Source organism: Chinchilla lanigera, unplaced genomic scaffold (genome assembly GCF_000276665.1).
Source record: "Chinchilla lanigera isolate Chin_1 unplaced genomic scaffold, ChiLan1.0 scaffold00016, whole genome shotgun sequence".
NCBI classification, from domain to species: Eukaryota; Metazoa; Chordata; class Mammalia; order Rodentia; family Chinchillidae; genus Chinchilla; species Chinchilla lanigera.
Window position 1 is genome coordinate 19335986 of NW_004955417.1, and position 17492 is coordinate 19353477.

Sequence of the window (17492 nt, forward strand, 5' to 3'; positions counted from 1 at the left end):
AGTTGTTTAAGCCGTGGTTAGATTTCCTATTACTTGAAGCAAAAAGCAATATTTCAGCCTCTACCTCCATGCATCTATTTAGTAGTCTTATTAAGTATATAATGAATGGGGCAATAAGACAGCTGAAATAAAATGCACTATAAAAGCCCCTGGTAACTTATTTATTTACTCATTTTATGTCAGACAAATGTAATTTGGTTTAGCTAAAACTTAGACAATAGCAGGAGTTACTAAGTCCACAGAACTTTTAACAGCAAGAAGAGTGTGAAAAACTAGAACTGGGAGAAGAACCTAGGTGTGTGGGAATAATATAAATTGAACCATTTGCCTTGAAATTGCTCATGTTCTTCCGAGTCTTTGGGTGTTTCCTCATCCCATTTGCCAGGAATTTCCCCCCACTCTTTTTGTACGAATCACAACCTCCAGCTTTAATACAACACCTTCAGAAAACCTTTCCTGCCCCTCTCTTGCTAAATGTCCTTCTCCTGTTCTGACCCTCTCAATATGAGTTCTGGGCACTATACACTTCTCGGATGTTTCAAAGACAACCTTGGAATTTTTGTACGTGAAACACCATGGAAGAGACAGGCTGGAATTTGCCTTGCCCATGACTGTACTCAGGGAATCAAACAGTAAAACGTGATCTTTCCTACCCCATGCCTGTATTTGAACATCTTATGCACACGATCTTATATTCAGCAATTGGTTAGTTAGTGCTTCTAAACATTTGTGAACATGCAAAATGTGACCCGATAGAACCTGTGATACTACAAAAGGATTTTATAAAATCAGTATTCGAACAACATTTTCATTAACCAGGAGTATGAAAAAAGATACAATTGAATTCAAATGAAATATTCCACTAAGAACTATGCACAATATATTTGGAAAGAAGTGTATTCACAAAGCAGTGTGATAACACTTATGTGATAACACTTATGTATACATAAACATCCACAGAATAAATGTCAAAATGTGACTTAATTTTGGCTCCAAGTGTCAGTGAGGGAAATATCCGACATGGATCTCAGAGTTCAATAGTTCATGTGTTGCCCACCGTGGACAAGGCATGATCTTAAGAGAAAGCTACCTGCACGCGGTGCTACCACTGGAATATGAAGAATATGTATTCGGAGGATAACAGCAAACTTCTTTCAAAGTTAAAAAATCTGTGGTTCACTCCTTAGATAAATGCAGACATGCAGAAGAGTTGCCAGTGTAGACATCAGAAGTAATGCATAGGAACAAATACAATCAATAACAAACACGTTACTAGTTTTAGGATCCCCCTCCCTAGGAGGGCTCATAACACAGCTGGAGAACCGTTCACTGAACTTGTGATACCCAGAGATGTCCTGCAAAGTACTCTATGAATTGTTTCGTACCAAATTGGAGACTGAAACCTTTTAATTTCAGTTTTGAGACTGAAAATGACTACAGAAATATACTTGTCCTTCTGAAAAATGTAATTGGTTTTATTCCCTCTTCTCAATTCAATAGCTTAAAATATTTATGATACACGTTCTGTAATGAACAGCCAGTCCTTAAGAAAAGTAATTCCAGACATGTTTTGTAAAGGATTTTCTTTGACATCTTGTAGCTCACAATACTGACTATAAAGTCAATGATTTTCACCTAGTCCAGACACCTTAAAAATGACCTGATTTTAAGTGAAGATACATAGAGCAATTCCTAATATCTTTGTACCAATAATTTTGTTACACAGATATTATGTATCAGAAAAGGAAATCTAGGATTCCTCTTTGAAACCTGTAAACATTTTAGGCAATAGAAATGCGAAATACATCAGAACAAATAAAGACCACTAGGAAAACATTGTGCTATTATTGGCAATAGAAGTTTAAATTGGCAGCCATCCTTTAGAAAATAGGGAAAGGGGAAAACAATGATTTTAAATAATGGCCTCTGTAACAGATCACAAAAATTCTGTATGAGTAGAATTTGAACTCATTAGGAACAGTAGAAAACTCCGCATGAGTAGAAGTACTCAGTAACACTGCTGTTGTTTAGTCCAGACATGGTTTAGTTAGTCTTCTTTGGGAGGAATTCCTGAGAAAACATTTTGTACACAGTTTTGAGGATTTCAGAATAGGTATATAGTATTTACTTTGTTCACTCCAGCTTTGTTAATATTCACAAAGTAACAGTTCCAACACAGGCTGAAAAAAAGCCTTAAACTGGTAGCAAAAGTAGTCTCACAGTGCTATGGACCCAGATATATTTATATAATGTATCATTAACTCCCTTCTCTCCCATTTCACATCGGATGAGACAAAATATTTTCACAAATGATCACAACACTCAAATTCCTGTGAAGACCCAATATTATCATCTTTGATACAATAACATTTTTAATTTCCTATTTGTATTTCCACTCATCTGACTTCTTGAGCAATTGTATAAGGGATCAGATTATTAGGAGTCTTTACCAGTGAAGACTTCTGAATATTGCCACTTAGCTAACTGCTAGATAAAACCAGGATTCTAAACTTCCAACCACCAATTTGATCAGACAGATTGTAAATTTATTAACCCAAGGGGTAACCATTTGTCTTGCATATACTTTCTTTTCTTTCTGCTATGTAACTGTGTTATATATGAAACTGGAAAGATATAGTTTTGAATGTAGTTTTTGTTCTTTGATGCAAGTAGTTTATTCCTTATATTATGACACTGGTATAGTTCATCTATTTAATTCATATAACCATCAATGTAACTGCCTACCTATAATTACCAACCACTGAACTTCTGTTCTTTGTCAGAAGAGCTGACATTGCTATAAGTCTGCATGGATTTATTAATAAGGAAATTGAACAAAAAGCCACAGCAAACTAAAACTTCTAGGTAAGTTTTAGTTTGAAATCACCTGATACCCTCCAGTTATCATTAATGATCGACCAAGAATGATCACTGCACCGGCTTTGTCTGTAGTTTGCTATTAGATGAGAACTCAAACGTCTGTTAAGAAGCTTAATTACATTTCTTAAATATTGATAGGGAGAATCCCGCTGTTTAAAATATGCAGAAACAGATAAACCCAGAGTTCACAAATCATTTAACCTCTCTGAACTTTAACTGTTTCAGCTGTAAGGATGGCAACAGCTAGAATCGCTGTAATTTTTGCAGTTATTAGGATTAAATAAAGTTATGTATACAGAAGGCAGTTGCAAACAGCAAACTGATAATCAAATATTACATCTTACTTCACTGTCCCTGTTGTAATAATTTAGTAAATATTCAGCATCAGTATTTGACTATTTTATTCTTCCAAAATACTTACTGGTATAGACAAGTTGAAAGCCTTCATCTGTCCCTTCAGAATCAGAATTAAATTCCAGCCAGAGCTGATTTGAAGTGCTACTGAGCGTGAGTCCCCGCATAGAGGCACCGGTAAAAGCACCTAAGAGATGGGTTGTTTTATCTTTTCCATCATAAATCTGAAAAACATATTAAAGTTAAAACGCAAAGGTGGCAGTAATAGCCAATTCCTAGTCATTTTTACATCATACTTACTCCTTTGAAAGTGAAACAGCATACACTTTAATCTTTTATCAATGAATTGCAGATGTCTCTTAAATGTAGACACTTTCTATAGAGAACCATGCCGTGGACCTATGATAACTTGCTCTACACTCCCCACATTGGTGAAGTGAATTTACGTTTTGTTTGTTTACTATAATTAATGCCGAGATAATCAGCCTTTTACATGCGATCCCTTGGGCTTATGATACTCGCATTTCAGTATGTTTTCAAAGTATGGGATCTCTATACCAACATGTTCATGTATTTCCAAATTACATTTTTAAGTTCTTGCGGTAACTAATCTCAAGGTTTGTCAAGAATACATAATACCATTTGTTTTCTTTTATGACATTCATTCTCAGCGTGCTCTTTATTACCCTTGAGTCAGTGAAAATTGTTTCTTGGGAACAGTAACATTTTAGATATGTCAGTGATCTGCGGTACCCCAAGGATCAATTCTCTCTAATAAATCTGTTGTTTTTCACTCTTAGGGATTGAACCTAGGGCCTCACTCATGTTAAGGCAGCGACTCCATCACTGAACTAAATCCCTAGCTCCCTTCAGGCAAATCTTCTTCCCTCGTGTGGCTGACACTGCAAAGAAAACCTGAGAAATTCTGTTCAAGCTTAATCATCTCTTGCTTCACACTGCTTAACTTAACCATTATCTGACATTAGAGAAAAAAAAAAAAACTCTGTCACTGGATTCCTGCTCCAGTGATCTTGCTTCAGCATGGTGTTCCCTCCACGTGGAGCTCATAAGAATGATTTTCAGGGGCTGCACTAAGGAATGTTTTATTAGTAGCATTGATGTGCATGATACATTTTTCTTGTGTTAAGTCTTAGGGTTAAAATTAAGAATCTATTTTATAGGATTGATAAATAAAAATGCACGTACAACTTTTGTTTTTACCAATATCAGATTAATATTGATGTCATGCTAATGTAAAAAATTTAGAAATTTTCATTAGACTTCTGATATCTGCATTCCTTAAATAAAATAGTGCGTGTTTTATACCTGCAGGCTAAAGATTTTCATCAATTTAGGAAAACGGGCTATTGTTTTGGTTATTTAATTACTACTTGTCTATCCCTCCTCTAACCTGGGATGCCTATTGTTTGCATAGTAATGTTCCAAAACTGTAATGCAGTTTTCTCTCAAGATTTACATCTGTGCCTTTCCTCTTATTATAAAGTCTTCTACTGGTTGTTTCTGAGTAGCAACTGGGTTATCTGCAGCAACTAAAGTCTCTTAGGTCTTCTGTTAATATCTTAAAATTCAAAACCATCAGTCAAGTTGTAAAAGGTCTTTTTCTGGTATGTAGCATAATTTAATTTTTTTTTTCTGAAGATTTCTGAGTACTGTGTTTGTCTGTCTGTTGGTTTGTGGGTGCTGGGGTTAAACCCAGGGCCTTGTGCATGTTAAGTGCTGTACCACTCCATTCTTTTATTCCACTCCAGTCCACTTCACTCTACTCGTATGCTATCCTACCCACTCCAACACCACTCTCCCCTCCCCTCCTCTCCCCTCCCCTCCCCTGTTCTGTTCCATTCTACTCTATCCCATCCCATCCTATCCCATCCCATTCCATTTTTTGAAGACAGGGTCTTCTCAAGTTGCTCAGGCTGACCTCCAACTCATGATCTTCCTGCTTCAGCCTTCCCAGGAGCTGGGATTATCTCTATACTCTATGCAGGACTTCTTAGTGCTTTAGAATTGTCATGACTAAATTTAAAACTTCCTCTTTCATTCTTGGTATTAGGTTTGGTCTTTTGGTCTTTTTCATGTTTTGGTCTTTCATTCTTGGCATCAGGTTAGGTATTTAGTTTGGTCTTTCTCCCTGTAATTACTGAATTTCCTGAACTATGCATTTAATTAAGAGATTTCATGTTTTCTTATTTCTCTCATAGGCTTAAGTGATTTTTATACATAAGAATGTAAAAAGTAACAAAATAACTCAATGTGTATGTAGATTTAGTTCCTTACTTTTGCTGGGTTCTGTGGATAAGATTAAGAAAACACTATTACTAATCTGAAGATTAATTTAAAAATAAGCAAATTTTATTTGTCAACTAGAGACACTTTCATCAAATCTATTTTTAAGCCAGGAGTATAGTTCTTTATTTCTTATTATTATTTCTTATTGTTTCATATTATTAGTTTTTATTATTTCTTTTAATACATATTTAAAAATAACCATTGAAAGACAAGATATGATAAAAGAGACAGGGTTTTAAAAATATAATTATTTTAAATTCACCTCGGAGAACTGAATTCACTACTAAAACCTACTAACTATAATTTATTTAACCATGTATCATCAAAAGGTAGAAAGCAAATGATACGTTAAGTTCCACCCTAAAAGGAAGCTTAACCATGCAAATATAAAATATTGAAATCATGTATAAAATCACTCCACCAACATGAAAACCAAGTGACAATATTAAGGTGTTTTCTTAAGAAAGAAGTTTTGTAGGTCAGTGCTGTTTAACTTGAGATAAAATCCTTCAAATATATTAAAATACATTATATAAAAGCATAAAGGCAAAAGGGAAGAACAAAGCCATGTAATCAGAGACAAATTACATTTACCATAGACATAAATGCAAACATACAGATAAGAAAGGAAAATAAACATGTGTCTCTCTTTCAAAAGTAAATTTATAGGTTAGAGTGATTAAACTGGGTCTGATTAGAACTACATAGAACTTTTATTTGAGACTACTAGTTTTCATTTTCCTATGCTAAATGAAATTCTGACCTTTAAATACATTTTTATTTATTTGGCGCTATTCTAGCTTCTCTTTTCTTTTCAAAAATGTTATTGTTACCTTGACTTAAGAGTTAGTATCATGGAAAGCAAGGACGACCTCTAGAACATTAGCGATACTCTTCCATGATTGTTATTTGTTAAAAGGTTGCGATTCATTTGGTTATAGTACACCAGAAAGAAGTAGAACTTAACATTGCCACATTTTAATTATCAAACTTGATCAGGGGTTTACATTAATTATGGTGCGTGGACCCTTTTTTTTTTTTTTTTTTTTCTCCGGTACCAGGAACCGAACTCACGCCCTTGCGGTTGCCAGGCAGGCACTTTTTGCCGCTGAGCTAAATCCCCAGCCCCTGGGTGGACCCTTTTAATTCTGGCAGGTGTAACTTTACTATGGCAAACAGCTCTCATCATTCAGAACACTTGTTGAGCAGGTGTTCAAGATTAGAATAGATCCTCCCAATCATTTTTTCATGAGTTAGAGGGCAAGATGTTGTTTGACTCGAAGAGCAGAAAGTAAACCAAAAAATGAAAAAAAAATCATTTTACACATGCACATATGTAAAGTGATTCAAACCTTCACATTATTTCCTCTTCTAGGATGCTAGAATTTTCCTGTTTGGGCATTTGCTTTATAGGTTGTGGTATGGAAACTTAAAGCAGCTTTTCAAATAAATTAAAATTAATTGTCCATGTGTAAATGAAAAAATATTGCAGTGTTTAACCAAAAAGAGTTTTGTTCTAAAACTTATTCTACTCTCCTCAAAGATAATATGAAGCAAAGTAGAGAATTTGTATTTCATTATTTTTTACTAGCTCTACATCATTTATCTTCAATTAAATGAGTTTGTACATTTTACTCAGAGAGTTGACAGCATAATAAAGGGTCAGCTATCCAGGAGCTGTGGTAAAAAAAAAAAAAACAGAGTTGTGGCCTCATCTTTGTCTCAAAGTCCTGTGTTTTGTGAAAGACTGGTTCATATTTTGACCTCAAGTAAGGAAATAAATCAAAGGATCTTCTGAGGCATAGCATGGTGGTCTGCTCTGTAAACCTTTAGACAGTGCTTTTGCGGCTGGAAGTAATCAAGGGGGGAATAAGAAGCAAGGTTGGCAGATCCGTGTATGCACCTACATCACTGGTGTGTGTGCTGGAAAATGTTTGCCAGTTCTCAATCAAGTCTGGTGAACGTGTATTCTCATTTATAATTTTTTAAAAATTAATATTTGCTGATATAAGAAGATGCCAAACTTTCTGAAAGGAATTTGACAATAAGTATTTCAGGCTTTGCAGGACAATACTATATCTGTCACCACATTCAGACCTACCACTGTGACACAAAAATAACTAGACAATAAGTGAATGAATAATCATGGCTTTCTCTCAATAAAATTTTATTTACCAAAAGGGTGTCAGCCTGCTGCAGTGACATATGTCTCCTGCCCTCAGCTTGTCCAGAAGCTTAGTCTGCAGGATTGCTTAAGCCTAAGAGTGCTGACCAACCTAGGTAATATAGGGCGAGCCCATTTCTTTACAAACAAATATACAATAACAAGTTGTCAAACGCAATTTAGTCCACAAACTGCTGTTTTCCAACTCCTGATTTTAAGGAGATATGCCATGCAAAGTTAAAATTATTAATAAAATACTCGATATTATCATAAATTTCATCTAGCTAAACAATTCTTACAGAATGCTTTCATTGTTTTTGCTAAACTTTTCTGTATGTGACATATGAATGCAGCTGATAAAAGAAGTTCCTTAATGAACATTGCTTGTTTCAGTTTTTTTATGGTAAGAGGAAAGAGCAACATCAAAGCCTGATTATATCAAAACTTTACTGGCTTTCCAACAAGATGAGCAACTTCCATACTGAGCTGAATGTAATTTTGAAATACTCAATGTCTTGTGCTATATCTGATACAGTAGCTATAGACACGTCATTTCTATGTAACAATGGATAATGCACAAAACAATGCATTAGTCCAGATGTGTAGTATTTACTGATTTCTGTGGTGTAAACAGTCAGTGGATAATACACATCCGGTTATCCATGTATTATTGAATGTGGCAACCCCTAGAGATACAGTGATAATAGACAACCTCTACCAAGGGGCAAAAATAACAATTGAGTTTACCTCTCTTAATTGGTTTTACATTCCAATCTAGACTCTTTTAACTTTTCAGTCCATAAAACAATACATTTCCTGATGGGCTGATCAAAGGAAGTTAGTTTTATAAACAGAGAGGGGCAGAAGAAGGCAGAAACGAACACAAAAGCAGACTGATCATTTTAAAGTTATTTGTAGGGCGGAAGCGGGGAGGCACATTACAAACATGATCAGGAAGGTCAGGCTCTTTGCATTCACACCCTTTGTGAAAGGATTAATACAAAGGGAATGTTATTATCATGCTCACTGACTCTCCTGTTTGGGAAATGTGACTGTTATCTCTAATCATGATTTTCCCAAAGTTCAGATAAACAGCTTAGTTTCAGGTTGTTGATGTGGAACTTCCGCCTGGGTGACTGTTTTGATGTAGCTGGGGCTTCCTGAAGGCCTTAGTCCAAAACAATGGCTTTTTATAATTTTTATTGTGTCTCTCAAAAGCTATTAAAGTAACTAGGAAACTAGAAGTTGAATTTACTACTCCTGAAATATATAATTTAATTCTAAATTAATTTAATAGTAATTTCATTACAGCCTCATTTGAAATATAGCTTTTGAGGAGTGCTTACATTTAAAATTCAGCTCTCAGAATTACTGAAAATTTAACCATTGACTCTCACAAGTGTAATTCCAAACTCTTATTATGGATAGGAAAGAAACTTGCAAATCATGCATCACAGGAAACAAGAAAATAATCTCTTGATCACAGCTCTAAAAGAACAGTATTATTTAGATCTTTCATCTATCTTATTTTTCATTAATGTATCATTTTTTTAAAAACTCTCCCTCAGATTCTCAAGACCAACTCCCACGTTCTGCATAATCACCAACTCTAAATTTTGCATTAAACATAATTCTTTAATTATGTAATGCTAGCTCTGGTAAAAAGACTGTGTCAGATTTCTGTAGCTGCTAAATTATTATTTGAACCTAGTACTTAGTCTTTATTAGAAAATAAAACATCAGGGGCTGGGGATTTAACTCAGTGGCACAGCACCTGCCTAGCAAGCGTGAGGTTGTGAGTTTGATTCCTGGTACTGGAAAAAAATAAATAAATAAATAAATAAATTTTTAAAAAAGAAAATAAAACATCATAGGAAGAACAAAAACAAAAATAGTATTCCTGAATGGTATTTAGGTTTCATCCTATCAGCGCGGCAGTGAGAACTATTCACTGTTGATGATTTACAGCCTGGATACAGTAAACACCTCCTCTGTTATTTGAAAGAATTAATTAAATTATTTATTAGAAGCCAGGGTGAATGAAGGAAGACATTCAGTATTTCTGCCGTATCATATGTGAAAAGAACAGAAGAGCACAGGCCAGTCAGATCCCAACTAAGCTACATAAACATTCCTCTGGTGAGTTAAGAAAAGAACGAATGAGTTCTCTGTAAGCTAGAACTCTACATCTTGCTCCTGCTGCGTGAAATAATGACAGACACCAGTTGAGCAGTTGGTGAGACAAGTGGGTCTGAGCCAACTCCATGGAACTGTGGTATGATTCAGCATTTCACAGAGAGTAACTGTAAAGTGCAGAGCACAATATGCTGGCAGGAGCTGGGGCTAGAAACAGCTTCCACCACTGGGAAAACTCTAACTTAGCCGCAGATGCCTGCCCGCCCTCTTAACTGCAAACCAAGAGGTAGATGAGCTCCCCTCAAGACCCTGAAATTGAATTTTTTTTCCTGCCTTTCTTTATCTTTAACCGTCTCACCCCCCTTCGCTGTCACTTCCTACTGAGGCCCTGCCTTTCTCAACAGATGTACTACACATCGCAGATTTTCCTTGTGCTAAACAAAGAAGTCCGTAGTCAACATGCACTCTGAAAAGCACAGTGCGGCTATTTTACTTTAAGAAGGGATCATCTGTTAAACCGAAAAATTTTTCAAATAATGTGCATCATTCAACATAGGAAAGAAATACATGCTTTTTAAGTATTTCAAAGAGAAAAGAGATTTTATTTAGGAAGAATCATAGCAGGTATAAAAGGTAGGTTTGGGGAAAACGTTCTGATTTTTATCTCATGAACACATTTGGTACAGATCCAGATTAGTAACTGGGGTTACAGCTCTCCTTCCTTGATGCATTTGTCCCTTTAGTAAGTAACTCTGGAAAAGCAATTTACTGTATCAATTCTATATGTGTATGTATATATATACACACATATATATATATATAAGCATCTCATTAATCTTAGTATTGAAACCAATTTAACAAACATAAATTATTATTAATACTATTATTTGCCATGTGGCGATCAAACCAAGGGCTTTGTATTAGACAGGTGAGGGTTTTACTTCTGAGCTACATCTTTGCTGCAAATACAATGACTTTGACAGGAAGATACAGACAGTGAAGTGCGGGTAGAAGGGGTTTAAGTGTGAGTTTCCTGCCCGTTAGGGAAGCATGCACAACACAGGAAGAGATACATCACCTTCACTGATATTACAATTGCATACTTTTAGGGGAAGTAGGGGGAAATTTTTCCCAAAGCCTATACAAGATGAATTTCTCACTTTGCTTAAAATCTTGACAGTTAGGAAAAAATAAATGCACTTTTAAAAACATATAAAAGCCTTTTTCTATAAAAAGGCTTATTTTTATTCTTATTTATACATTTACTAAATACTTATACTGCAAAATACATTTTACATCATTAATAATTATTTTATTTATTCTATAGCTAATATATTTATAATTTTTTCCTAAATATTTTATCTTTTAAAAAATTAGGACATTTGACTATTTCAATTTTTTATACTAATCAATTTATACTAAATAGTCTTGTTAATAAAATATTTTTTCTAAATTTATAGACACTGATATTTTAAGCTTACATATTGGCAAAATTAATTTTCAGTCTGAAATGCAAATAATTCTTGACATATCAATAGAGATAATTGCATTCCTTCATAGACATCAGGATCAAAACAAATCTTCATTATATTTTTTAAATAAATGACTCTTCATAACTTAATTGTATTTAATATATAACATTTCTTAAATGAGAAATTGTGCTTAAAATTTTTCTTATTTTGGTGTTACTGAAATATGAAAAGATATAAATTACAAAATAAAAACATCTTTTTCTATTACAAATAAATATTGGAAACAAAACATTCTATTTTTATGAAAATTATAGTAGAACTGTAGGAATTGCTGTGTAATATACAATGTAATCTACAATGGTAGAAAGAAATGATGGTTTAGTATATATATGCTTACATGTCTGTAAATGTATTGCACATACATAATGATTATAAAACAATCAGAATATAAATATGTCTAAATTCACCTACCTTAAGAACATCTCCTTGTGCTAAGTGAAATGTTCTGGCTGAAATATTGATCCCCTTTCCTGCTTGAACCTGAATACTATAAATACATTCATGGTTGTTTTCATAGTTCAGTGGATAATTTGGAGAAAGCAAAATTCCTTCATTATTTGTTGCAGAGGCACCACATTCAGCTGCAAGTAAAAGAGAATATTGAAGTACAGTTTAATAGAGAGCAATATTATTTTCATAAAATTTTATGTATGGAAGTGTAAATGTTTTGTTTTACCCACACTTCATAGAAAAACAATGTACAGAACGGCTGAGTGTACAGATGATTTTTTCTTATCTAAAGTAATCCGTAGCAAGAAGAGAATACTGCCCATGGAACGATATATGTTTATAAAATGAAATCTGTAATACATGGTACAAAATATTACAATTTCTTGTCATCGAAAGGATAGCTTGGAAAGAAGAATAAAAGAAGTTTTCACGCCGGGTGTGGTGGCGCACATCTGTAATCCCAGTGCTCAGGAGGCTGAGGCAGGAGGATTGTTGCAAGTTCGAGACCAGCCTGGGCTACAAAGTGAGCTCAAGGCCAGCCTAAACTGCATAGCTAGACCCTGTCTCAAAAGGAATAAAAAAAAAAAAAAAATTCATGCAGTACTTTAAATTTATAGATTTTTCTCCCATATTTAAATATGTAAACTAGTGCTTTTAAATGTATAACAAAGTACAGACTTCAAATTTGTTTTAGGACTATTATAATTTGATTTTAGTTTTAACTTTAAAATTATTTTGACGCACTTGTCTTTCTAAAGTTCAGCATTTCCCTGACCCGAGAGCATTAATAACATAAACTACATACTACATTGTTTTTGCAATGGTGAAAATCTAGCAACGAATAAGGATAATAAATTGGACATTTTGGGAAATTGTATTACCTTTCTCAGTTTAAGCGTACACTGGATTAAAGCGTTCACATAATAATGTATATGGCCCTACTAATTCTAGGGACTAATTGCACAAAGGCTGAGGAAGCATTTAACCACTTAGGAAGACTGGAAAATTTCTCAACAAATTTAATTTTATTGTAATGTAAAAGCTCTGTAGCAATATTACCGAAAACACAATGTCTTCATGATTATGCAACATGTTTTAGAAATTCAATTTACTCATTTTGAGAAGTCTTTTCTAATTTATTGTTTCATTGCCAAACCATAGAGCTGGAAGATTTATATTTTCAAAGGTTTAATTAAAAAGAAAAGGAAGCAAGTCATTACATTCCAGAAATCAGACTTAAAAGTAACGATTTGTGGAAACAGTCATAAGGTGAAGACGACGAGGGAACAGTCATGAACTGCTCTACCTATTCAACACTCAAACATTAACAAAAATGAGATCTTGGATAACAGCCTCATGAGGACAGGAAAATGATCGAGAGAAGCAGCGACAACTGTGCTATCCACACAGTGTGAAATAGTTCTAAAAAGGAATGCTGGGATGCTAACAACGAACCAGTCACATGAAAAAATGCCACCCAATACGGTGTCTCTCTCAAATCTTTCTAAACTAAACAAAAAAAAGCCCTACACTCCCAAAATAGTTTTAAATTATATTTTATTGTAACATGTAAATGTATCCAAACAGAAACAAGCATCGTTATGCTTTGAGTTGCACACAATCATAAATCAAAACAAGTTCACAAACAAACCAGATGACAAAAACAATAAAGTTAAAAATAGCAAACGGATCTAATGTGGCAGAAGATTTTATTTTCCTGAAGTTAAATTGCCTTTGGCAATGCATTTCAGAAACCAGTTACTAGAATATAGGCTTTGGGAGTTCACCGCTTCTTTAATTACATGACGCTACAGAATGTCTCAGTTATGTTTCTGCAGGTTTCTCTCAGCTGTTGAATGCCTTCACTTGCTAGCACATAATGCCACGTGTCCTTCACACAGGGGGAGTTGTTTATATTTTGAACATTTTGCATTTCTTGCCATTAGTTTATTAGGAACTGAGGTATGTTTGTGGGAGTATGAAAACAAATGTATCCAAATCATAGTGATGATTGAAAGGCACATATATTTTTGCCAAATTATTTAGAAGAAAACCTAACCTATTTTATAGAATTGCAGAGTTCTAAAAATATGCCCTTAGATGGAAATATTGAGTCATAGGTTGAGATGTTTTAAAATTCAGTGAGAGTTTCAAAATTAAGCTCTATTTCCTCTGGTTGTGTATGGCTTTGTAAATTATTTATTCCTTCAAAACTTCAATATCATTACCATTGCAAATGGAAATAATATCCTCCCCTGGGAATATTGTGTTTTGTGTGTATGTGTGTGCGTTTGTGTTTGTGTGTGGTTGTGTGTAGATAGAGAGGGGGAACAGACAGACACAAAGAGGATAAAATAGGTAAGGAATGCATGTTGAACATTTATTTCATGATGGCACAAAAAAGGTTGATATATTAAAATTATTATTAAGAGTATTGTAAATTGTATAACTATTAATGGTGACATCATGTCAGATACACTAGAAAAAGAAAATAAAAGAAAGGTGGGATATTTATCTTGTTCTCAAGATGAAAAAGTCTTTCCAGATGTAGAAATACATTTATTTATGAAAAGCCAAAGGATTCTTTCTAATTCTAATGATATTATAATTATTTTAGGAACTTACATAGATTGAGAAAAACACACATCTTAAAATTTCCAATTTATAAATCACTTCAACTGCTTTTTAAAATATACCAATAATTTATTGTTAAATTCCCGACACTTACACAATTAGAAAATGTCTTATGTTACTAGGTTTGTACGTGTAACTTAAAGGATTGCCCTTTATTTTAAAGATAGCTTATTTTATATTTTATAAATAGCCTGATTTACAATTTAAATTGGTTTACATTGGCCAAAGTCATTTTGAACTCGGTAAAATAAAAATTATTCTGAAGGATTAAAGTAATATTTGGATTAAATTAGCATCTTGCTCATTTCATTGGGATGGACTATGTAAGCTGTGGACCCCAATGTAAAATCAAACCTCACTGCCACATACTAGAAAATTATTAATTATCAAGAGACCAGCAGAGCCTTAAACCAAGCAGAGAGACCCTTTTAGCATGCAGCCCAGGCAACTCTATGGTTTCACATCCGTGAAGTTTAGTTGCATTTATTTCTCACAGTAATTCTGTAAGGTATAGCTTATTGTCTCCGACTTTATAAAGACACCAAAGTGAGTTTTCTTGTCAACACCAAAAGAATAGATTTATCAGAGCTGGGAATTCCACTATCCATTGCTGTTACCCATGGTGTTAAAGGCTGCATGTATAATTTCTCTTTTGGAAAAAAAAAATTTTAAGAACAGTAATTTATGAAATTCATTATTATTTTAAGAGACTCACAAGGTACATTGGTGCATAATGAACAAAGCCTGTTCAGTTCTGTTGTGCTTTTGGTCTTGCGGGCATGCCACCCTCTAAAGCAGAGGTCATTACTCACTCTCTCACTTCTTGTGAGAAATTGGTGTGCAGATAAATAAGCCTCTGACACACTCAATGAAATGTTCTGAAAAGAAAACAGCAGCCAAAGAGTAGAAGTAAAGTATTGTAGATGTATACTAAAAAGTTAATTATTTACAAATTAAAAAAAAATTCTTTAGTATGAAAGGAAACACTCCATTTATATATTCCAGAAAATAAGTGGAATTTGAAACTATTCCAGGTATAATCGTACAAAAACTATCTTTTTCTTATACTTTAATTGTTGCCCCCACTAGTCAAGGATCTTCTGTTAAAAATAATGATCATTATACATATGCATAGGGTTTGTGCTAAGGGTCAGAGCATATCTATTTCATATATATTAAATACATATATTCTATTACACATCATTTTAAATGCTCAAGGTCATTATCTGATATCAAGGGGAAACACTGAAATATAAAAAATAAAACTCTATTCATATATACATAGGAAAATGCAAACATTTATTTTTCAAAGTGTCCATAAAATAAAATTTCTGCTAAGAGTAGGTTAGGAGGAACTTATTTAACCAAAATACTACACTCCACGTGTTAGCAGACGAATACAGAATTTAATTTATAGGAAATCTCATCTACGATTTAATGTTCAAATTTTAAATATGCTTAAGATGGCACCCAGTGCTCAAGGCAAAACTAATATTTGCTAGGTACACGCTCTCTTTCAGTACTTCTACTACACAAGCCTTTCTTGGATGTGATACTAACATCGAAACAAATGAATACGGCACAGCTTGGTTATGTGCCCAAGCGCCTCAAGTGAGCGTGCTTCCTGCTCAGTCGTGCAGTCAGGTGACACTACGACATCAGTGGAGGACAAATCTGATCTCGTCTCTTTCTTTCTGTTGAGCTAAATTTTCTGTTACTTCAAGATTCTACTTGCTACCAGCATGTCATAGTTTGGGGGGTAACACGCCGGCCTCTACACCGTGACCCCCTCTGCTTTCCTAGCTGCGACCCACACGTCTCTCTCATCGCCCTTTCTCGCCTTCAGCCTTCACATTTCAGCTGTCTTGCCATCGTCTCCCAGTCTAACCTCTGAACAGGTTGCTTTCTCTATAATCTATCACACATCGTTTTAAATGCCCAAGATCGTTATCTGATATCAAGGGGCAACATGGAAATATAAAAAATAAAAATCTATCCATAATGTCCCACTTGTATACATAGGAAAATGCAAACATTATTTTCCAATGTGTTCATAATGATAAAATTTCTGCTAAGAGTAGGTTAGGAGGAACTTATTTAACCAAAATACGAGACTCTATGAGTTAGCAGATTAATAAAGAATTTCTTTAATAGGAAATCTCATCTATGATTTAATGTTCAAATTTTAAATATGCTTGAGATGGCATCCAGTGGCATAAACAATAAACAGAGATATAAACAATAAAAAGAGGCATAAACAATACTTCTGTTCCCATATGATGAGAATAAAGAAGCAATTTTTTTTGGCTTTTTGAGACAAGGTCTTACTATGAAGTTCAGGCTGGCCTTGATCTCACTTTATAGCCCAGGCTGGTCTCAAACTCATAACAATCCTCCTGTCTCAGCCTCCAGAGAGCTGGGATTACAGGTGTGTACCACCACGCCCGGTTTAAAGAAGAAAATAAAGTTTCAGGTAAAGAACAAGAAAACTCAATGTTGAATTATGCTGGAATTTTTTTTCCAGCACCCATGGCTATGATGATGGTATATAGACACGGTCACAATGTAGTATCAGGAACATTTCTTACAAATATTAGTCATGGTTTCATATTCATGAATACACAGCCATTATAAAGATATTAAAACTTTAATGTTTCTATTTTATGTGATATGAATATCTGATATGAACAGAAAGTTTTCACCGTGCATGCTTTAATTATAATATATGTATTAGCAAGTTGTGAGTGAATAATCTAAAGATATGTTATAATTAACCAAAAAGAGCAGCTAACAGTAGAACAGCAAATTCCAAGAGAGAAAGATAATTAGATGATACTAGTAAGACACATTACATCAAAGAACATAACCTACAAAGGGAAGAAGTGTTTGAGTAAAGGAAGTCCTAGAAATCTGAGTGGAAAACCTAAGCTGCAAAATTCTCTCTGTTAGTTAATCACACTAACACCTAGCATAGTCCCAGCAGCTGAGGAGGCAGAGGTGGAAGGAGCACTTGAGGGCAAGAATTCCAGACCAGG

The 17492-nt window shown here is 34.2% G+C and overlaps 1 protein-coding gene across 1 annotated transcript in view; it reads right to left on the bottom strand.

Annotated features, from left to right (window-relative positions):
• Window positions 1-17492, bottom strand: part of Csmd3 (CUB and Sushi multiple domains 3) — a 1085099-nt gene that overhangs the window by 295294 nt on the left and 772313 nt on the right. Inside the window, exons 23-24 of the mRNA XM_005381888.2 lie at window positions 11785-11954; window positions 3302-3458 (exon numbers count right to left, since the gene is read on the bottom strand). Of these exons, the coding sequence (XP_005381945.1) occupies window positions 3302-3458; window positions 11785-11954 (327 nt within the window). The remainder of the gene's footprint in view (window positions 1-3301; window positions 3459-11784; window positions 11955-17492) is intronic.